The sequence below is a fragment of the Petromyzon marinus genome, chromosome 6 (assembly GCF_048934315.1).
Source record: "Petromyzon marinus isolate PM22_M1 ecotype Great Lakes invasive population chromosome 6, UKy_Petmar_22M1.pri1.0, whole genome shotgun sequence".
Taxonomy (NCBI): Eukaryota; Metazoa; Chordata; class Hyperoartia; order Petromyzontiformes; family Petromyzontidae; genus Petromyzon; species Petromyzon marinus.
In genome coordinates this window covers 2,547,024-2,570,358 of record NC_133672.1, presented here as the reverse complement: position 1 = coordinate 2,570,358, position 23,335 = coordinate 2,547,024, and the positions used below count along the sequence as shown (strand labels likewise).

Sequence of the window (23,335 nt, the reverse complement as noted above, 5' to 3'; positions counted from 1 at the left end):
TTTTCCTCGACCAAATGCCCGTTGTGCCAAGCTGCAGAGGATTGTCCCGAGACAAAACAAGACAAAGCTTAGGATCCGGATAATTAAGGCAATTATTATAATTTTAAGGTAAAGCATTTCGCAACCTTCGTTAGGCCGCATGGTTCACCGGAGGAGAGCAATTTGGAGCTCACAGGTCAAGCTGACAATAAACTGATACAAAAAACGGAGCAAACGGGGTGTTTTGCAAGTTGTGAATGATTCCAACTGCACCTTGGCCTTGCCCTCACCACGCAAATCTGGAAGCTCACACGGTCAATCAAACGCTGCCAGAAGCAGGAGGGTAGGAGCGAGCTGGAGATCGCTCGCAAATCCCCAGGACACTATCCCAGAAGACTCACGGTGGGTGCGGTCAACTGAGCTCACTTGAGTGGAAGGTTATGAATTACCATCGATGATGTAACCAACTGCGGAAGCTCATTTAAAACAAGCTCCATAAGCACAATGTTAATATATATATTATGTTTTAGCCTGTAGAACTCATTTAAAACAAGTGAGCAATACAACAAAATGTGCAATGGCATCTTAAATTCAGAAGGGATGCAACTGATGGACTTCATTGGTAAAATAAGAAAGCACAAATAATAAAACTCAAAAGTTTTCTATTAACATAGTTTTATAAAAAAATATATACACACAGTAGGCTGATGTCTTGGGCAATAGCCCTCCTTCAGAGCAGGCAGTAGAGATAATTCCTTGTTACATATTACTCTCTGTTCTAAGACGGGGCATTGTCCAAAAATATCTTCCCGCTATATACATATGTTCCTGTGTGAAGGTAGTATCAGGGCTCATGAAAAAAACGTACAGTAGAACCTCGAAGATCGAACGCCCCAGAACTCGAACAATTCGGTGATCGAACAAAATTTTCGACCATTTTTTTGCCCTGGACATCGAACAAAAATTCGGAGGTCGAACAAATGGAAAGAACCGGTTTGGGCCGAGACGCGTAGCCAGGGCGACCGAGACAAAGGCGGATGACCCAGTTTACGCGTAGCTCTCTCGTCCTTTATCACTGTAAAGTTCCTGTCCCCCAATACGACTCCTCTCATCCAGCCCATGGACCAACAGGTAATTTCCAACTTTAAAAAACTCTACACGAAAGCCTTTTTTCAAAGGTGGCAAAATAGGCTGAGTTACACAATTTTGTAGAAAAAATATCATTCAGATAAGGCAGTAGCCAGCAGAGTAGGCGATTTTTATAATGATAATGCAATGAGTCATTTCAGAAACATCTTAAAACGGAGGTAGAAACAATCCTCTCTTGATAAGTTTTTAGTAAAAAGGCCCTCAAGTGAATCACAGTTAGTGCTCGAAAAAAGGCAAAAAAAAGAAAGAACCCCAGAAGGGCAGTTACCCAACGTGTTTATGGAGGGGGACTCCCCTTACAAGCAACACTGACACCTCCTCCCCTCCTCACCACCTTCCACTCAAGCCATCCACTCTCCTTACTACAGGTAAAGTGAAGTTCAATGTTCATTTATTCTATTAATTATAACTGTGTTTCTTGTTTTTTGTATGCTTTTATGTACTGTACTGTATTTTAATATTGTAAACTTTGTGTAAAAATGGCCCATAATAGGAGCATCCTTGGGTGGGGAACCAATTAATGATATTTCTATTCATTCTTATGGGGAAAATTGATTCGGTGTTCGAACACGGTTTTGGAACGAATTAAGTTCGATCTCCGAGGTACCACTGTATTTGCTCAATGCATGTAGACTAATAAATGATAATAATAAATGCAGGCAGTTTAATCACGTAGCCACATGTTCCGTTATAGGCACGTGATGGCCGTTACATTGATCAATTAGATTTGTTAAATCACCTTATTTTTGTATACCAAATATATTATATAATTCTACAGTCTAGTTCTCAACTAACCATCAGCATAGCATTTGCAGAGCTCACGTCACATTTCAATGCTAATGATGCAAGAGAAAAAAAAATCTCTTACAAATATAAAAAATCAATTACCTTTAACACCACGAGTGAATTTTTCAAAGGAAACCTGAATCAATGAACTCTCGTCATCAAAGAGAACTCGCTGATGAACTGACCAGATGTGGTGGTGGCCGTCTCCTCTCGCCGTCCCACGTGGATGACTCTGCTTCTGGGCAGCTCTCGAGGCTGACAAACAAAAAACGCGGTCAGCGCTCAGGCGCGGCCAAGCCAACAAACGTTCACGGCACCGGTGGGACAGGTGGGACAGGTGGGAGAGGTGGGACAGGTGGGAGAGGTGGGACAGGTGGGACAGGTGGGAGAGGTGCGCCCGTCGTACCCGCGGCGCAGGGGGCTGCCGCTCGGGGCTGCGTTGCCTCGGCCGTCGAGTGCCGCTCGATCGAGAGCCCAGGTCCCGCAGCGACATGGGCCCCACGCTGCCGGCGCCGTCCTCGGGGCCCACCCCTGCTGGCGGTACCACGGGCGGCCGGAATGCAGAAAGAAATTCAAGCGCGTCGTTCAATCTCCAGCGTAACATAAACATCTTCATTGAATGTGCACGTTTTGTCCAAATAAGCTCGGGTTGCTTGACCACGGAGTGGTTCAACCTGCCCATAATATTTACACGTTGTTATTTAATCCCCTGTGCCGCTAATTGATTTCAGGCCTGCCATCAATTTTAAGAGTTGCTAACAATCTTTTGCCAGGATGAATCCCAAAAGACCAGTGGTATATATTAGGGTACGGTAGAAGCCTTCTTAAAACAAACTTTGGGGCAATTTCTTTGCAATGACCCTACATTCCGTTTCAAAGGAGCAAACTGTGTGAATTAAAGACTCGTCACTGGACTATGTCTACTTCGAGGGAATGTTTAGTGCAAACAAGTTTATTGTCTTCTACTTTTGATCAGAGAGAGCAGAGTTCTGGGGGAGAGTGCACTGTGCTATGAAGCCAGCAAGAATCACGGCGAACACCACCAGTGGCTAGTGACATTTAAACTAACATGCACTGACTAGCATGGTAAAGCATGGTCAAACAACCCCTAAGACTGACGTTGCATGGGAAGGCCTTATGTACTATTTTTACAAATCAGCTGTGGGTCACCATCACCCATGGTCAATCCACCACCAGATGAAAGCCTCACCAAGCCATCGCAATCTCTCACAGCCCTGCCAACTCTTAATTTTTTAATTGAACGTTTTGGTCGCTGACACCAAGTATTGATGATGGTGGTGGCAGTGGTTGGTGCTGGTGCAGTGAGCAGCTGGCAGTGCCCACCGTCTGAACCACGTTCGCCGGGCGAGCGTCTCCCCGCGTCGACCGCCTGGCGCGCGGCAACGACGCCGTAGCGCGAGTGCCCCGTCATGACGGTCTCCGCAACGGACGTCAGCTTGGGCCTCTGGCCCTCGCTCAGCTCCCCAACACTCCCCTCGTCCTCTTCGTCATCCGGGCTCTATCAAACCGTAGGAGCAAACACACGCACAGTGCACGCAGGGGCGGAGCCAGGGGGGGTGACAGGGGTGACATTCTGCGTATAAGTGTACGACACTCGGTCTGGCGGGCTCCGTGCAACTGCATTGTCAGAGTGTGTCGCCAACCGATGGCGTCTAGTTCAACAGCCTGACTCTCTAATCATTCTTGAAATTAAAATTTGTTGAATGTCACCCCGGGCTGAAAAGCCTGGCTCCGCCCCTGAGTGCACGCACGCATGCATGTACGCAGATTGATGAGATCCCTCGGCCGACGAAAGTGTTCGCTCCACCGAGCAGCCAACAGTTGTGTACGTTTGTATATATGTATGCTGAACTTCTTTCGCACCGTACGTAGCCAACCGTGCTAATCGGAAGTGCAGGGTTGGTACCTTTGCAACCGATAGTCCTTTGGTCAACTATGTACATTGCATAGTATGTTGTATTAAATAGTGTGCATGTAAAATATTAAAAAAAGCTTGCTGTTCGCATTCAACACAATGTTTTTAATGTTCGTTATTATGTCATGTTTATTTATTTCCCCTTAATTTGTATTACATTGTGTTATAGGCATCACGCCATGAGATGAAAAAAAGTCCATCAAAAAAAGGTGTTAATGTCTGATCGCCGTAATATGCCAAATTAGTTGAAAATCCTAATTTAATATTATATTTTTCCAAGCAGTTATCGGTGACTAGCCTGAGACACTCAATTTGTTACGAGTGGCTACCTGGATTCAATCCCAAGATCTCAGTCGTGCAAGGTCAGTGATCTGACCCCTAAGTCACTCAAGCCTACGTTTCTAAGTGGCGTCAGCCTCTCTCAGTGAATGTGAGACGGGATGGCACAACGTGCGGTGCTCTCACCGCCCGTCACTCGCACTTGGTGGAAGCGGCCTACCTCTGGCCGGTAGTGGATAGGGAAGCCTTCCACTGGCTTCTGCTTCGTGCTGACCATCATGGAGAGCACGGGGTCCCTGTGAGCTCCCCAGGGTGGCTGTCTGACCACCTGACCTTCACTCGGAGGATCGAAGTCCTGTAAGACACGAGTGGACGTCTCAAATGTTTGGCTCAGAGCAGCAGCTATGAGCACATGCGCCAATCCTTTGGGTCTCATCAGCGCTGCAACAGCTGTGCCCAAGCCAAACAAAAAATGTTCAACGATGCACACAAACAAGGTGCGGCCCTTTACACAGTGGAGACCATAAACAAAGTGGCCTTTACTGTTAATACAAAATCACCATTAGAAGGCTCGTGAAGGTAAAGCCAATATAGCGTCACACATGGCACGCACCTCAAGTGTGACGGACACACTGCACGCACACCCTTTATATGAAGCTCAATGAATGGTTTCCCATTAGAGGACGTACATTGTTCACAATTTATACATTAGAGTGCTGTGAAGGCAATCCCAATTAAAATGAGGTTTTACTACTTGCACCACCTCTTTAGGGGCAGGCAGTTTACATTACCAGAGAGGCGACAGATACAATGCTGCCTTTTAGTGTTGATTTTCCAGTTCAGTTTGCAAGGCTTTAACAGCCAGTAAAGGCATCCCATAAAATGCTTTCCAATGGGGTTGCCCACACCCCCGCATCCACCGTAGACTCCTCGAACCAGCAGCAGGAAAAGCCAGACATGTTTACACTTTGTTCTGGCTTTGCACAGAGGCAGACCGTTTGCCAAACGTCTCATGGACGGGCCGAAATGGCTCACAGCTGGCAAGGATGGGGCTCAGACAAATAACTCTTGCTTCCGGACATAACGGTATCCTTGCTTTCACTTGAGGCTTGTGACCAACGTGCATATTGTTGTTATTATTAGCCGTGCGTGTCAGTCAATTCTGTTTGCAATAATAAATGACAAATCCCATTCTAAACAAATGTGCGACACGTTTTTCCAAAGTGCCACAGTCGAGAAAGCACAGAGAAGGGGCAGACGGGGAAGCGTTTCCCTCTCGAAGGAGTGTTTCCTTCTGGATGGCAAGTCTCTGGAAATGCTATCTGCAATGTCAGAGGAGGTTTCAGTCACAGTGGTGATTTGACGGGAGGCAGCATTAACAGCCGTCCACCAGAATCAATCCCGATTCCGGCTGGCATGCGCTCCCTGAAGCGGAGAGGGGATTCGTGCAAGCACTGCACTCTTAACGGCAGTGACCGCGGCAGCGATATTATTTCTTTATTATTGCACCAGTGCCTGTTGCAGAAATATTATTTACTTATTTACTATTGCGGCGGTGACTGTGGCAGCAATATTGCCGCACTCGCCATCTGTCGTGGTAAATGACCAAGACAACGTGGCATAAATGGTGGATGGAATTCCGCATTCGATGTAGATGGTAACTTGATTGCGGCTTAAACGTTCTCAATGCCCAACTCTTCTGCGCACATGTGAGTTCCTCCACACCGGTTACCCTCAACCGAACCCTGCCATATTGGAGTTTAGCATTAGCATTGGTATCACTATTCACCATCCTTTCATAAATTTCACTTGTGCATTTCTGCACTCGGATTATATAAGAATTGGTCGTTGACTAAATATTTTATGAGGCCATTAATTTCTAGATCACTTATTACACAATTAAGTTGTGTGCACTCGTTTACAAGGGTCCAATGTTACGGGAAGGCCGATTCGACCATCTTGAGCAAATTGTAACAAATCACAAAGTAAATAAATAACCACAACACAGCTGCATGGATTGCACGGTGTAACCGGGAGTACACCACGGCCCCGAATGCATTGTCAGAGGGTGTTTGTGTCCTGCCTGGCAGTAACAATAATGACCCTGCCCCACCGGTAACGGCCCTTTTACTGCTCTGGGGACCAAAGTGGGGAGTTTGGAGGGGCACTTCAAAGCACCGCAGCCAAAATAAACTCCTGTTTGCTCAGGGGGCTTCCGGAGGGTTTAGTATCAGCTGGGGAGGGGAGACAGATGGAGAGGGCCTGTGCCCAGCGAGCCACCGGCAGCGCGCTGGCCTGCCAGCCCGAGGTGCATGGGAGAGTGCATCGCACCCCCGATTGGCACGGTTGGCTACATATGGTGCGAAAGAAGTTCAACATACACACGTACATGCATCATTGTCATTGCGTGACTGTTTTATGTATGTATGTTAAACTCATTTCGCACCTTACGTAGCCAACCGTGCTAATCGGAGGTGCGGGAGAAAGGACAACAAACTAAACACAAAAAGCAGGTGGTGGTGTCGTGGGCATGCCTTCATCCAGCAATGGACTGACCTATGCTGATGATGACATGCCCTAGTTGGGTGCAGCAGTGGTGTTGTTGGTCGCATATTGCGCTGTGTATCTGGTGATGTCATAACATCAGTGGTGAGTGATATCCGAATTCATCTAGGGCCACCCTTCACCAACCAGCACGGCGAAATATGGTTCAGACAACCTCCGTGACCAACATTGCATGGGGAGGCCTTCGTTCACTTGGCCCTAGGCAACGTGGAGGAGCAATCGATCATCAATGTGGTGTCCCTACAATTGTGTGTCAATTACTCTCGTTATCGCACACCACGACTCCAGCAAGTGGGTGGAGGGCTATTCCGACCGGCTACCAGTTTTAAATTACTTGATTGGTATCCAGACAGTTTATTTTCTATCATTGAACAGGATGCACCCTGGGTGATATTCACCAACCACGGAGAGAGAGTAATGCTGTACAAATAAAATCGTAAAGATCCATCGATCAAAATAGATGTCAGTTTAACACGTAGGCTTTCGCGACCATAATCATCCATAATAGAGGGGTTTTTTGTTAGATAATGTAAATATATAAATAGATGTATATACGCACGACACTTGCATCGAGTCACGTATGTAAAAGCTAATTCTGTCTGATGTATGCAATTACTGTGATAATTACATTTAGAGCAGTGGAGTAAACAACCCTACATAAACAAGACAGTACATTTTAAAACAACAACAAAAAGTTACATTCTTCAATTGAATTGCAAACCCAAATCATAACAATTAACCAACTCGCTGTGCGGGATGAATCGTCACATGGCTAATCATGAGCTCGTTATCAAAGGCAACGACCGGCTTGTGCATAGCAGTGCTCTTTAGACTTGTGCCATGTTCCCCCCACCCCCGCCTGCTCTGGTGAGTCCGGTGTGCCTGATGATGCCGTCAACGTCGCTGGGAATGCCGTCCAGAACGACAGGACGTTGCATTGTATGATGTGAGGGAGGATGTGGAATAAAAAATATTTTGTTGTGCAAATATTTAAAGGAATGTTAGCCATGCGTGTTCATCACTCGCCCCCTGGTGGACAAGCTGCGGAACGATTAGCTGACAGCTCAAACATGAAGGTGGCAAGAAAATGCCATCTGGTCGGAGGATAAAATGCATACAATAATTATTATGCCAAACTAAATACACGGCTTGTTAACCAACGTGTTATTCGTACACTGAACCTGAATACATTCAGGGATAGTGTCCCCTTGAGAGTGTCCTATTTCATGATAACACGTTAGAGAATTATCCATTCCATCACCGTGCATCCCACTCCAGCTGTTGAGGCTGATACACCGTTAGCGGCCGCAATCCGTGAGATTGTTTAATATTTTGTCATATCAAAACGTACGGATCCGCGCATGCCAAAGCGGAGTGCATCATGGACAACAATTCTCTCGTGAAATTTGCCACACGTTTAGTTATTTTTCACTTCAATGTTTACAAGTAGATGTGCTATTAAAACAAAACTATTGTTTTGTTTAGTTTAAACCTCGCTTGGGAAAAGCAGCGAGTCATTTCACCGAATGTGCCCCGGACAAATGAGCAACCAAACGATGAATGGCTCGACGCTCTGAGCGCGGTGCGAGCCCACCGGGCGATGTCTACCGGGCATGACGTGGTTAACGCCACAGCCAAACCCACCCGATGACTCGATGGATTTCCAGAATCAGGGGGTTGCGATTCCATTCAAGAATGTATTACCTTTGTCTTGTTTTGACCATCCATCTCATATACCTCGTTTCTTGACGGCTTAATTTCTGTCTCGTTTATTCCATCTCATTCACTTAATGAGCCAAATTCGTGTAGAATTTGCACGAACCTTAAATAGTCAATTCTTACCCGCGCGATTTGATGCGTGTGCATCGCGAGCATAACATCGTGAATGGGTCGATGATGCAACGGAACAAGTCTGCTGTCCACCGTGTGTGCCACATTCAAGAGCTCGGTCCAGCAGAGGGCGCCAGCACTTTATTGAAATACAGTGGCTTACACTGGGCACGGGGTAGGGGGGTGGAGAGGGACAATACCACACGATTACCAAAACAAATGTCGCGCTGGTGATTTACCATGTCCTGCACGTCGTGTAAGGTGTTGGAGAGGTTGGGCACACCATTCACCAAAGTGACTCCTTCCTCTGCCAGGGCTATGGGCAGAAACAGAAACGTAACAACAAAAGCACAGTCACTGCAGGTAACGTTCACAACCAGGTTGGGCTTCCATTTCAAAGTTGTTCGACCAAATTTTAACTTCACGCAAGGCAGCTGCGCAGCAGTTTATCCCACTACTCTTAGGAGCTATGATGCTTGGCTGATTTGGTGTAAATGCAGGATACGGTTGTAGCTGACCAGGATCTCGTAAATGCGAGATGCATTTACATGGAGTATGAAGAATTTAAAATGAGTAATTTTACAGTGACCCACCTGAGTTTGATTTCCAGCCACAGCTAACATCTATGGCAAGTGATAAATGAACCGATTCTGCACCCCCCCATTCACCAACCCCCACTGACCAGCGTGGTGAAGTATGGTCAATCAATCCCCATGACCAACATGGCATGGGGAGGACTTCATGCATATGCTCAAAACTAAAACTATGAAAACAAAATATTTTGCCAGGTAAGGCCCACTGAGCTCTATAGCTCTTTTTCAGAAGCAGCCTGGCTACAATGATAGCTCAACGAAGTGGCTTACCATGTAGAAACTTATAGTAGCCAAATATTCTAAACGCATGTTTCTAAATGAGGGAAAAACCGGAGGAACCGCAGAAAAATCCACGCGACCACGGGGAGATCATGCAAACTCCAAATATATAGGCATCAGGATCGGCGAGGGAGATGGCGAAGCTGATTAACACACACAAACGCTTTTAGCAACAGAGGCACTGCTATGGTCTTGCATAAAAGCCACGATTCTCTTGAAATTCTAAACGAAGGTCGAATGATCGCGTTATTGGGAGATGGATACGGACGGTGACACGGGGATCCGAGCGTGCCGTGCGCACGAGGTGACGTGACGGGAGCGTGCGGGCACCTTGGGCCGCCAGGATACGGTTGTAGCTGACCAGGATCTCGCCGTCAGAGAAGTTCCTGTCGCCGGTTTCCGTCTCGGTGATGGAGATGAGCGAGCTGCTGGGGGTGTTTTCCCGTGGCAGCGGCGAGCGTGGGGACAGCGAGGGGGACGGCGGCGGCGGTGGCGGCGTTGGCGACCGCGTCACGGGGACCGGGCTGGGCACTGGGGGCCCCACCAGACTCGTGGGCTCCTCCTCGCGCTGCACCGACATCACCCTGTGCCCACAACAGACAAAGATCCCCCGTGTAGACTTTAACGGACTGTCGGGGCAAGTGCTGTTAGCGAGCAGCGCCTATGAAGGCCGGCACGGCACACGAGGGGGTGGGAGGCCAGCGCCGCGACCAGCCGGCCACGTTTGTTTCCCTAACATACGCGCACACAGGAGCACAATGTCTGTGGTGTATACATACGCTTGCAGTCGCCGTACATGCATAGCGAAGTTGGGAAGATTGGTCAAATAAGTAAATAAAGTGACAAAATGTTTTTTTTATTTTCTTAGTTCAGATATTTGGCCCTTTTTACTCTGATACAAGATGGTGCGCTGCTATCTGGGAGAGTTCCAAATGGAACTGTATACATCTCGTGACATGATGCCCTGAGTCCAATCGGTATACAATCGGGGGATGACCAACAAACAGGAGACGCAGGAGCGGAACGCTGCACTCTCTGTAAAGACGCCTCCGCTCACGACACCAGAGGGCGCCCCGACACCACGCTCCGTGTACGTCTCTTCCACACTGCGCAACATTTCACTGCCATGAGATGCATCTCAATGCAGTGCCATAGATTACTCGCTACAAAAAAGGAGGTTCATTTTAGGACTACGAGAAGTTGGTTTCCCGCGAGGTGCTCCCGGACACAGTAACAATGCTGTGAGAGCAGCGGAACGGGAGGTGTCCGTTGCCCCGGGGGGCTCGGAGGACAGAAGCCCACGGTGGTTTCTTGCTCAGAAGGACATCACAGATCAGCGAGACCCCCCCCTCCCCCCTCGTGATCATACCAACGTGGGGCCACAGGTAATTCGGGTGACGCCGAGCTGCTGACGACACTCACACGGGCGGGCGACGCGGCGACTCTTTGGGCCGCGGGCTCGGGTTTTCCTCTTCCAGGGGCAGCTCTGCATCTCCCCAGGGGTTGGCGGTCGGCGGGGGCTCGGGGGTGGGGGCCCTCGCGGAGGCCGGAGGGGACGGGCTGGGCGCCGGTGTGGCGATCGCCACAATGACCACCGGCAAGGAGTCCTCTGCCGCGCGTGATCACGGGGGGGGGGGGGGGGTAGTACGATGGTTAGTGCCCTGCACGACGAACCTGGCAATGAGATTGATTCCCAAGTACTGCTAACATCAGTGGCGAGTGATATCAGATCACTTCCTGCGCTCCCTCCCCACCCTTTACCCACTCACGCTGACCAGTGTGGTCAAATATGGTCAGAACACCCCCATGGTCCGTATGATGTGGAAAGGCCTTCATCGAAACGTATATTGAGAATGGCTGGATTTTTTTTTTATTGTTTTATTCACATTCACCCAACAACCAAATTACAACCGGATGTTTAAGCCTGATGGGAGACTGCCTGGGAATGCCAGGCATTGTAATCTTGGTTTGCAAGGGAGCCAGGAGATGGTAGCACAGAAATAGCTGAATGAATCTAATTCTGTGGAGCTTTCGGTGTTATCTCCTCGTATGTGTGGGTTTTCTCCAAGTACTCTGGCTTCTTCCCACATGCCAAGCACATATTTAATTAACTTGGCCAAACATCTCAATGCCAAACCTTCCAGAAAATTGGTATTGAGAGAAAGTGGTGTTTTAATGGGTAAATAAAGGTTATCGTTATTCTCTGGTGATATACCGTGTGTGTCATAATTTTGTAACCATCCATTATTTACTAAACCTTGGCATTACGTCCACCACTTTTAACACAAATGTGCATGTTAGACAATTGATTACTATGCTCCAGAGTGTTCCAGGCACAGTTGTCTTGCGTTGGTGACGTACTGTAATATGTGCAATTTACACTTCAACAGTGACGTGTACTTAATGAATACTTATAATCATGGGAAAGAGTGTATATCATGAAGTGAAATTCACCTTGAAAACAACAAAACACAGGAGGCAAACAAGCTCTCTGGACATCGTTATAAAGAAGGGCCTTGCTGTCCGGGTAGGGCTGGATCATAATAGGAACGGGTGATACTTTGCCAAACTGGTCGTGTAATTCCACCCGCCGTATTCGTCAGACTTTGAGTAAATCATACGTGCCAGAAATCTGAGCGATAATGAAACAGTAGAATACGCAAATATCTAAACCAGGGGCAACCTGTGTAGTATCCAAGCAATGGGACCGGTGTGAGACCCTAGCCAGGTGAATGTAGCATGCTCGCCAGGCGATATGCGATGCCCTGCCTGGTCGTGCGCACGATACCCTTACCTTAGGTTTACGCAAACACTGACCTTGTGCCAACTCTGGGCTAGTCGGGATGCCCTCCGACTCCTCCTCCGAGAGGGACGTGCGCGGCGTTGGCACCGGCGTGCGAACGCGAGGGGCGTCCGCGCCCCCGTCCGGCGAGGGCACGCGGGGAGGGGTGTGCTGGGGGGTGGGCAGCGGCGTGGGCACCATGCGGGGCTGGGGCGCGACACGAACGTTCAAGTAGGTTACCAGCGGCGGGGTCGGACCGGCGGGGTCATGAGCGTCTCATAACACTGTGCCCGCCCTCCCTCCACCCCAACCCTCACCGCTCAAATGTGTCACTCGTGCCAATCCGTGACGTGGCCTGCCGGGAGCAGCTTGGGAAAATGAAACCAGTAAGTTGCTTACAGACACCACGATACCATTCCTGCCAGTGACTTGTGGACGGAAGATTAGAAAGGCAGAGAACCAGTGACCACCAGATGGCAGCGTTGCAGCAGGAATGGGCAGCGTAGGCCGCCCTCTGGATTTAATCACCGCAGCCAATGACAGAAACAGGATGTGAGCCTGGCCCCGCGTGTGAGCGGGGTTGTGCATAACCTGCTCGTTACGAGGAATACTAATTCCTCTCGCGCAGCCACTGCCACTGGCTGCAATGTCTCCCTCCAGGGTTTTGACTCCCTGCCGCCCATCGCTCGTGAAATATGCGTTATTATTTGGAGGCTTTTGAAGATTCCCATCCAGCAACCGTCTATTCAAGCCATCAAATTTAAATACGGTCAAACCTGCAGGTAATTTTCCAAATTAATCTCCAGAATATAGCCGTAAGCAGTGGCTAAAACAGGATGACGATGCTCAATGTTGCAATCGGCCCTCGCTGAGATAATGAGAGCTGACGTAATTTACTTAGTGGATGCAATCTGACACGAGCAATTGTGCAAGGTGTCACGTGTCAAACCTGGTGTTAAATTCACGGAAAATATATCCCCGCTTCCCGATTAATTACGTGACATTACCAATGCATATGGAGTAACTTTGGACTCCACTCACCAATACGGTACCTTACATATTAATATCACTTAATATTGTGTATAACCGATATACCATACGTAAATCTACGGAAAAAATGTAAAAGTGCAGGCCTGAAATTGCTCACGCCTGGCAGACGGGCCTTCCGCTAGATCGAACTCAAGAGGGTATTTGGTCTATTCTTCCACGTTGACCAGACGTGTTGGAAAGAGGTAGGCATACTCACACATTACCTCACTACATGCGGCCTGCAGATCGACTCACTGTGTGTGAACCCATTTATATTGCTCGGTGGGCAGAGGCGAGAAGATGTAAAAAACTCGCCCCGTCGATCCGACTGCCGCCCACCGGAAGATGGAATCGAATCGGCGACATCTGGATTGCAAGTCGCGTTTGCTCACCATTAAACTGCGGGCGACTCTCGTATGAAACTATAGAGCTCCGAAAATAAAACACTTGCACAAAGTGACGGGAAAAGGAACAGTGGCAATTAAAAAAAAATCTAGTTTTGCAATGAAATTGTAACAACCCTACCCAAATGATGCCTGGCTCTACAATGCCACCAGACACACGCCTCTTGCAATATACACTCTCAGAGGCAGCAATTACACCCGTCATGGCTCTAACGCAGGCTGGAACACGCTGTGCTACAATGAACACTGCAGCGGGAGTGGAAAAACAGAAAAACCTTGTCTTAAAAACAGAGAAACCTTGTCTTATTACAACCTTGTTACGGCACCATGTTTTTGATCAGTTTTGGCTGCTCATTTCTCTCCCCGCTTTTTTTTGTCACGTTTCAATATGCATTTTTATTTAATTTTACGCCTTTGTGAGGAAAAAAGCACCCATTTTTCTCGCTTGGCATAGGTGGAAATCCATAGCTATGAATTAGGGTTTTTTTTTTAGATGTAAGTGATGAAACGAAAAGAAATGCCTTTTCAAAAACGTTAAAATCATAACAGTAAGATTCCCAGAAAACATGTCAACGTAATTAGGCTTTTCAGATTATTCATATGCTGCCGAAAAAATACATTAGAATTCAGAATTTAAAAAACAAGTGAATACGTAAATATGTTTATCTGTCATCCTAAAATCATCATTAGAATGCAAGGATGGACAGAGACATGCAGATGAGGCACAAGCTCACATATTATTACCCCGGCCTTTAATTTATTTGATGAGGAAGATAAAACACTAATATTAGAGGCTAAACTGGCGAGCGTTAATTCATGCTACTATCGGCACGAAAGGGGACAAAGCTAGAATCGGTAAAAGACCGTGGCCCCCGGTCGAATAAAAAACATAATTGACTTCATGGTGAATGCAGAGTAATGATTTGTGGTAACTCATGGTTAGGGTTAGGGCTACGACTTGCCCTGGACAGGAATAAACACTGGCACTGGGTAATGGTTAATGCTGCTAGGAATTTAATAATTCAACCTCCCCTTGCGATTCCATGAATTGTCACAACTCGGGAATGTTATTTTATTCAACAATCAATGCTTTTGCTATCACTGCAGTGAATGTAGCATTTTCCGTGACTGCGTCTTGGTCACATGAACCGATTGTAATGCACACGAAGTAAAAATAATCCACCCTTACGTGATTTGGTGCACGTATCGTGAGCGTAATAATCAATTTTAATTCACGTGCCTAGTTGATACTAAATCCATGGCCAAATAAATACAACACTGGGTTTGGTCTAGTGCTAGCTCTAGCTCGTAATAGAAATACGCCGATGTAGAATCATCACGATAGGTCTAACATTAGCTTGGGGGTTAGCTGCCCTAACACCCGTACCGTCCCGGTACAGACGCTCAGTCGACAACGTGTTCCCCGCTCAGTGAGCAGAACGAGAGTTACGCGCGGAGCGGTGACCAACGCGCGGAGCGGTGACCACCGCGGCGTTTGCGCCGTACCGGTGAGCGCGCTCGGGGGGGCGACCGGGCCGCCGGCCTCGCCGGCCTCGCGTCGGGACGCTGACCCAGGGTGACGGCGACGACCTCGGCCAGCGATTCGGCCACCAGCGCCCGCACGAGATCCGAGTCCACGGGGAGCCCCGCGTCCACAAACAGCTGCAGGCCCCCACCGCCCGCTGCCTCCACTGCAAACACAAAGAGCCCCCGTATAGCCTAAACAGACTGTTGGGGCAAGTGCTGTTAGCGAGCACACTCTGAAGGCTGGAACGGCACACGAGGCGATCGGTGGCCAACACTACGCCCGCCACCTTTGTCTCCCCAGTGGTCATGTTTGCACACAAGACCAGGTACTTATTTGAGACTGAGTTGACCTAGGGGATGCCCGGGACCGGTTCAGATAATCGTCACTTGTGTTGGCCGTGATTGGGAATCGAACATGGGTTGCCGGGTTCGTAGTGCAGGGCGCTAAGCGCTTCACTACCACCTCCACTACACACGCAGGCATACACACACCCACGCGCACACATGCACCCGAGTCAAGAGCCGCATGGCTCACAGGGCTATACCTAATAAATGAAACTGAATTTCTGATCGTATACCAACCTTGATAGGTGCTCGCTAACAGCATGTACCCCAATAGCCTCTGTAGGCTATGTAGGCTGATGAGACACCGAATGTCAAAACCGGTTCAGAGTTTGCTTGTATTAAACCAATGGCCTGTCTGAAGGGATGTCTTATTTGTGGAGATACAAATACGAGGAGGCGTACTGTCCATTAATTTATTTTGTTACATATACAGTATATTCTCCACGAAGCTTCACGATTATTTTGTGTTCCCTTACAATCGGTCAGGCAAGCTCCATCCACTCGGTCAAAGTGAAAGGGGTCGGGGGGGGGTTTACTAAACTCCGCTGTCTATTTTGGAAATTAAGCATTTTTGTGGAACAAAATAGATCGGGGCAAAGAGCTTTTGGGCACGTGTCTCCTCCAGCAGCGGTGACGGGGCAGGATGGTCCAGCGATGAAACACTTTCCCGCCACTAAAGAATGCGCCCCTTTACAGCAGCGAGAGCAAACAATCTTAAGAATCCTGCAACTGCGCACTTAAGGAACTGCTGAGTCGGCAAACAGAGAGGGCATTTGTTAGTGCGGTGGGGGTGTGGGTCCAGAGTGTGTTTGCGTACAAGGGTGTGCGTGCAGCGCTCGGGGCAGGTCAAGAAGAAGCCGATTGTTAACACTTCAGAAGGATCAATAGAAATCCATGGAGACGCCAACTTGCTTTGACAAAAAACATACGTGCTTACACTATCAGCAAAAAAACTTTCTTTTGCAGAGATTAATTTTAACAAACGTTCATTTCCACTTCACATAAATAATTTCTACAGTCGAGTGAAAATTTAAAGATGTTTATAAAATTACCCTCAGCACAGCAGATTTACATCAAAACAAAGCAACCGGGCATACCGATCATTCCACAAACTTGTCTGCAAGTCAGCAGCTCTTGGGCTGGAAGAGAGAGATATTTATAGACCACACCATCCACTTCCCAGAATCGACCAATCCTCATTCCCAGAAATTGGGAATCGATTCCACGCTTCACTAATAAGTTACGATTGCCCCGGTGCCATTACCGATGTCAGATCCATACGGCCGGCCCTCCTCACTCTCCGACTCGGAGGCCTCCTCCTGCTGCTGCCGTTGGAGACGGGGCAGCAGCTCGGACACGACACGAGCCATCAGCTCCTGCTCCACCCTAAACCCCAACAGACACACGAGGGGCGACCGAGATGGGGCACGAGGGTGGGAGGACGTGGTCCCGCACAAAAAAAAAACGCAGGTGTGACCTTGGGCTGCGTCGCTTCGTGCCGGGCCGTAAACATCCCCGTGCTCACGTGGGTTTCTCCGACGCCACTTCAAGGCAACGGGTGAACAGAGTGCTCCAGTAAGCCACGCAGGACTAAAACCGTCACTCCTTCTGTTTCCATAACAGAGGCGTTCGACCATGACCCTGTCCCTACACGATGCAGGTTCATGTGTACAGTGGGCAGCAGATAAATATGGCCAAACAGAAAAATGCCACGCGGTCAATGCGCCCGCCGTAAAAACCAGGAAGTATCTGAAACCGCCCCTTTTACATCTACGGAAAGTTACTAAAGCTGTAAAGTAAATGTGAGAGACCACTGTGACACCGTTGAAAGAAGCACGCGGTCGTTCGTGAGCATCATAGTCCAAATCATTTTACATTTATCCGCAAATAAAACAGGAAAACACAATGTCTCTCTGTAACTACTTTCATCGGGGTGCCTTTTGCAAAGGACAGCATTAATCTCTAAGGGTCTTGGTTTACTAAAGGTCACGGAATGGAACTTTGGTGAACAGCACCGCGTGAAGAATTGCAGCAGACTGCCGGTGACGGCCACAAGGGGTGTCGAGGCTGCGCCACAGACAGGAAGGGCCCCACTGTACCATATGAGCAGCTGGCCCTGTGTTGGGTCCCGCTGACGCAGCTTCAACTCAACGTCCACCCGCGGGGCCACAGGATCCGGGGCCCTGTACGGGAAGCTGGGGGCCCCCGTGGAATCCAAATCGGACTCGGCGTAGCCATTCAGTTCAATGATTGGGCCGTCAGAGAACTCCTCCTCTGCCTCAATTCCCTAGAATGATACAAATGAAGAATAACATTTTTTTTTACTCACCAAATTAATTATTATTACCGTTAATATTTTTCCCCACATGCAAAGTAATTGAAATGCGTGCAAGCGATGTTGATGTAAAAGCAGACATCGGTCATATTTCACAGTGTTGCCCTACAGGAAAACTTGCCACTCAATACAGTACAATAGTCTTCTCACCATGCCCTGGCCCTATAACTCAAATGTTCTCGGAAATTGAATATTAAGCGTGGCATTTATTACATTAAAACACCATGGTGATTCATTTCTTAAAATAACAAGGTTTCAAAATTAGTTTGACATAGAAAATACTGCCACGTATATCCCTCATTGTGCTGCTTTGCGCTATTGACAATGTGAATCACGTTGACGCCAGATGCCCATAGACGAGTCATGAAGGGAGAAGCACTGCCCGCAGAGGGTTCGCTGAACGTTCAAGGCACATCTGCATTCCATCGCTATCGGGTATCGGTCTTCTCTCACCCACGGAGGGGGGGGGGAACCCTTTAAAAATGTCAATGGTTTTAACGACATTTCAAAACTTTATTTCAGTTGCTCTATTTTCCCTTTTGGATGTACAGAATGCATCGTTGTACGAGCGGGCAATGGCAGGAGCCCCTGTGGAGGCTTTGGGAAAGGTGAGCTTGAGAGGAGTTCGCATCCAAAACACCATCGAGCCATTGGGCTTCCACCGATCCCGCTAACCTGGAATACCAATGAAGCCGAAACAAAACACCCCCTCTTCTTTGTGCCCGAGAGCCACAGTTTGGCATCAATCGCCTGCTCCGACTAGTCTCGAGGGAGGCCCAGGGCAGGGGCAGGAGGTGGCGGCGGCGGCAGGATGGTGGTGGTGGTGCCGGCAGCCGGGGGGGGGGGGGAATGGCATCGGTGGGAGGAAAAAAAAACAACAACCCGCTTTGGTGAGGCTTGTCCCATGAAACCGCAGAAAATGGAATTCGGAAAAAATAAAGAGGCTTTCATTTTTTTTGTTTCTGGCAGAGGGAATTGGCTCTGAATGGTGGGTTGTTTGCCACCCCGAAGTTGAATCGCACTCTCATTCAAAGACTACCAAAAATGTACGTGGGTGTCTAGACGTCTGGCTGCGTATTCGAGGAGGCTGAGATTATACTTAAGCACACAAGGGTAACACATTTTTTGGGCGTAATAGAAAGCATTAGCTAGATGATACAAAGCTGTTCCAAGGCGTGCGTTGGGAAATGTAAAAAAGTGCCAATTTCCTCAAATTCTCATTGCAACAGAACTTTTAAACAAAAATGTTTAGCCAACGTGACCTCATTTGCAAAGCAAATCACAACAAAATCGCACAATCAATGGCCTTTGAAAAAAAACGAAACTATGTAAAATATTAATTGAAGTAATTTTCATTTTTAAAAATGTACGTTTTGAAGTTGTAATGAAATTAATTTGTGTCCATCCATAACGGTGCTGCATGAAAAAGCGGGCGAAATATCTTCTAGAGGTAGGCTCTCTGAAGCTCGCTCTACTGTAGCCTCTCCTGCGTGAGCGCAAACTTACAGACCTGGGGCAGGTCTGTGACGTTGATGAAGCTTGTCCCAGGAAAGCCATCCTCCCTCTCGCTCAGATCTGGAGGCTGCCAGAGGCATAAGAGTTCACAGGCACGGGCACAAAAATAAAACGTAAACTACTGTAGCGGCAAGGAAGGCAAAATAAACACGATGCCCTGTGCAATCCATCAGACCGTGCCACTTCATGTGTGGGAGAACGATACAGCTTGTGCCATGAAAGAACGCTCGAATTTGGAGCTGCAAAAGCAACGCATTTTGTTTGTTTGAATGAAATAACCACAGAGGCTCCAAACACACGTGCAGTCGAGGCACCCTGCAGGCCCTGCGCCGCGTGCCCCAGTTCACCACTGCCGCGTCAGGCGGTCGGGGCCTGGTTCGATTCGGCCGCCTCGGAGGCACAGAGGACTCGGTACCTGTGGGGCTCCCTCTGCCGTGGGGAGCGTCCGTGCTGGAGGGCCTGGGAACGCGTCCCTCTGAGCCGGACTGCTGCTACTGCTGCTGCTGACCACGCTCTCAATGTCCACGTTTGGCAAAACCTGGGAATAGAGGAGCACAAAGCGTTTCTCTATGGCTCCTGCGCAAGGACACTTTCACACGCTACTGCAGCTACTCCTGCAATGTTTGGGATAGCATTCACTGTGTATGCGAGCATTTATGCGGCATTGCACGAATGTGAACTGTAACCTATGAGAGTAACACGGCCTGGGCTGCATAAAAAATTGCCGACAATGTCTGCTAACGAGTTTCTACTTCCACGCACTTTGCAAAATGTTCCATTAAAATAAGTTGCTCTCAAAAGCTGTGCAAACATGATGAATTTTACAAAAAAAAATCAACAATGTTACTGGAGGATTGCCCAGGAGTAAGGAAAAAAAATTTGACCAAAAAATATTGAGTGACCATTAGTTTCAATTCCAAACTATGGCGATTCTTTCAGCAGCGTGTTTTTTTATGGGTCTACAGATGGTGTTTTTGGTCTTCATTCAGAGGGCGGTAATCACAAACGCCTTACTCTGAAACAAAACGAAATGGAAAAATAAACAGTCGGCCTTTCTTTATACGGCACAGTTTTTGTTGTTGTGTTTTCATTATTCAAAACAACATGGGGTCTCTATCACCATCTCCAAATGAAAAAAAATGTTTGCAGCTGCAAACATAAAAACGCCGAACAATATTTCATTAAAAGGAATTGGCCTTGTAATTCTAAACGTGTTTTGGCAGCTTGCTGTAGCGCACACGGCAGGGAGCCCACCCTCTCCCACTCGCGCACCTGCACTGACAGCACCGGGGGCTCTCTCTTCTCCGACCTCATCTCCACGACGGCCACGTTGGGCCTCACGCCCACGGCGCCGCCGCCGCCACGCCGCTTGCGCGGGGAGGGTGGCACCGAGGTCGTCACGGTGACCGGCCGCGGAGGGCCCGCGATGGTGACGGCAAACGGCTGCGGGACAGGCCCGTCTTTCCTCGGTGCTCCTGGTTGGGGTGAAATAACAACAACAATTTATTCACTGATTTTTCTTTTTAAACCCACACAAAGCGTAGGGTCGGGTGATGCTTCTGACGAGTAACGAGAACGAACGCTGCTGGCTGCTTCCCGTTGATCAGGCTCCTAATGAGATCATTTGAATTCCTTGCAGCTACGGATTGTAACCTCTTTGCATCCTTTATTCCAGGAGCATGCTGATGATACGTTCCTGTTTTTCTTTTCATACAAAATCCTATTAGCCATGACGGAGCATTCTTCCGTTAATATTTCATGACTGAAACCATGCGATGTTGTATTGAAATTATTTTTAATGCACCTCGGTAAAGACAAACAAGTGAAATGTAATTGTTCTGTGTGACACTGCGTCAATATCTAAAAAGTGTTACCCACTTTGTCTACCTGCATTCTGGAAAATAAATAGTCTTGGAGAAAGTAACTCTGACGTTGCATCGGGATATTTGAAACAAATTTTCTAAAGATTTTTTATTTGCCTAACAAAAATATATAACAATGCAATGTGTTGCATATGCCAAATTGTTTTGTGTCTGAGAAATGCACTGCATAACCGTGGAGAATGTTTCATATTTTACTTATTGAAGCGAACAGCGCAGAGCCATATAACTCTGACTATTGCAGGTGGCAAAAATATTTGAGAACAAGACACTCCAAAAAAGGTGACACTAGCATCTCAGCAACCTCATTTCGAAGACGCCTCTTCATATTCCATACATAACAAAATAAGTCCACCACTGTAAGGGATCGCTATATTGAAAAACAGAGAAATAAGTGTGAGTCTGCGTCTGTTTTTAATATCCTGTTCTCAAAACCTTTCAACTACCCCCAGCGTGTATATGTGTGTGTGTATGTAAATTAATTAAAAAGACAGATAACAGCGGCGGCGTGCGGAGGCAGGTGTGTTTACGAGGTGTTTCCAGGGCCAAGCTTTTGCAAAGGACAAAGCCTCCGAGACGGGAGAGTGGGCGGTTGGAGCATGAGTGGCTGGCGCGAGAGTGGGCGAACAGGAGGGAGGTGGGCGTTGTGGCGCAGGGGATGGGGTTGATCCGCGATGGCCGCGAGAGTGCTATTGGAAGAGCGTGGGCGGGCGCAGATCCGTGGCATTTCAGCCTCAAGATGAGCGAGGCACCGTTGCCCCGGCGACAGAGCCTGTTGCCAGGGAAACCGGCAGCGTGACCTGAGATAATGAAGAGCTTTCTGATGGCTGGCTGCACGTCTGCCCTCCCTCCAGCCTGCTCGCCGCCCGCCTCCCCGCCCGCCCGTCCACCCGCCCGCCCGCCTTCCTGTGCTGGGGCCCAAAAAGAACCATGCCGCCTTGCTTAATGCAGGCTCCCGACAGCCAGCAGCCGGTAGAGACAGATTACCAGCTAAATATGGAACGCCCAGCACACCACCCTCATACCCAATCCCTATCTTGTCCCCAAGCAATACAGAGAAGACGGGCAAAGCGGATAGAGAAGGAAAAAAACACTAAAGAGACCGAAAGGGGCTTTATCTGAAGACGGACTCGGAAAAAAACACGTGGATGGCCAGATCAACAAATTAGTAAAAAAAACAATGCAAAACATGGCAGTGGAATGAGCATTACTTATTCCGGTTAATTAGAAGTGGCCTAGCACGTCAAAACACTAAGGAGCTTTTAAAGGGGTCATGAAAATAAAAAAAAGCGTAAAAAGATCTTGGAGAAAATGATAACTTATTGCTAAAGAGACAACAACCATCGAGTGAAATACATGCTACAACACGTGCCGGAGCGCTAAATCTTAAGATTTTTTTTTTTCAAATATTAAGCAACAAAATTAGTCGGTAGAAAGCCATGAACTCCTTCAAAAGGAGCTTCGTGCACTTGCAGGATTGTGCAGCAGTCAACAAGGGCTGGGAGCTGTTGTGAGCAAGCGAGCGAGTGAGCGTGCGTGCTTGTCCGTGTATGTATGTGTGTGCGTGTGTGGATGGGGAGCGGTTGTGCAACGGTTAGCGCACGGCGCTACGAACCCAGTGACCCGAGATTGATTCCGGGCTCATGGCCAACACTAATGACGATTTTCTGAATCGGTGCTGGACCTCCCCTCGGCCAATTCAATCTCAAATGAGTACCTGGTGCGGTGTGTACACATCGTCACTGGAGAAACAAAGGCGGCCGGGCGTGGTGCTGCCCACCCACCCCCTCACGTGCCGTGTCGGCCTTCATAAGTGCTCGCTAACAGCACTTGCCCCAAGAGACTGCCGAACCTATATGGGGGATCTTTGTCTTTGTGTGCGTGCGTGTGCTGTAAGCTCACGTCTGCCATGCAGGCGTGAATTGAGGGGCCTGTGTGGCCGGCGCATCAGTATTCAGGGATTCGCACACAGCCAAGGTGCAAGCCTCTCCCATTTTCTTGCACCGCGGGTGACTTCGCAGTGCGTGCCTGACCTTTACATTGCTTGGAAGCCGTGGCTGATTAAATGCTCGAGGAGAGCAGTGCGGCGTTTTGATACTCACCTCAAAAGCCCACCTTAAGA

The 23,335-nt window shown here is 48.3% G+C and overlaps 1 protein-coding gene across 4 annotated transcripts in view; it reads right to left on the bottom strand.

The window, feature by feature from the left end:
- The window catches only part of KIAA0586 (KIAA0586 ortholog), a 194,526-nt gene that overhangs the window by 4,582 nt on the left and 166,609 nt on the right, over positions 1 to 23,335 (bottom strand). For 3 of the 4 annotated variants that reach the window (XM_076063801.1, XM_076063819.1, XM_076063814.1), the window contains 14 exons: positions 20,606 to 20,808; positions 19,749 to 19,871; positions 19,329 to 19,400; positions 17,583 to 17,770; positions 16,748 to 16,869; positions 15,118 to 15,302; positions 12,214 to 12,385; positions 10,819 to 11,005; positions 9,727 to 9,980; positions 8,764 to 8,840; positions 4,350 to 4,484; positions 3,259 to 3,433; positions 2,321 to 2,448; positions 2,100 to 2,169 (listed from right to left, as the gene is read on the bottom strand). In XM_076063801.1, the coding sequence (XP_075919916.1) occupies positions 2,100 to 2,169; positions 2,321 to 2,448; positions 3,259 to 3,433; positions 4,350 to 4,484; positions 8,764 to 8,840; positions 9,727 to 9,980; positions 10,819 to 11,005; positions 12,214 to 12,385; positions 15,118 to 15,302; positions 16,748 to 16,869; positions 17,583 to 17,770; positions 19,329 to 19,400; positions 19,749 to 19,871; positions 20,606 to 20,808 (2,091 nt within the window). The remainder of the gene's footprint in view (positions 1 to 2,099; positions 2,170 to 2,320; positions 2,449 to 3,258; positions 3,434 to 4,349; positions 4,485 to 8,763; positions 8,841 to 9,726; positions 9,981 to 10,818; positions 11,006 to 12,213; positions 12,386 to 15,117; positions 15,303 to 16,747; positions 16,870 to 17,582; positions 17,771 to 19,328; positions 19,401 to 19,748; positions 19,872 to 20,605; positions 20,809 to 23,335) is intronic. The other variant, XM_032948384.2, reaches the window with a different exon arrangement.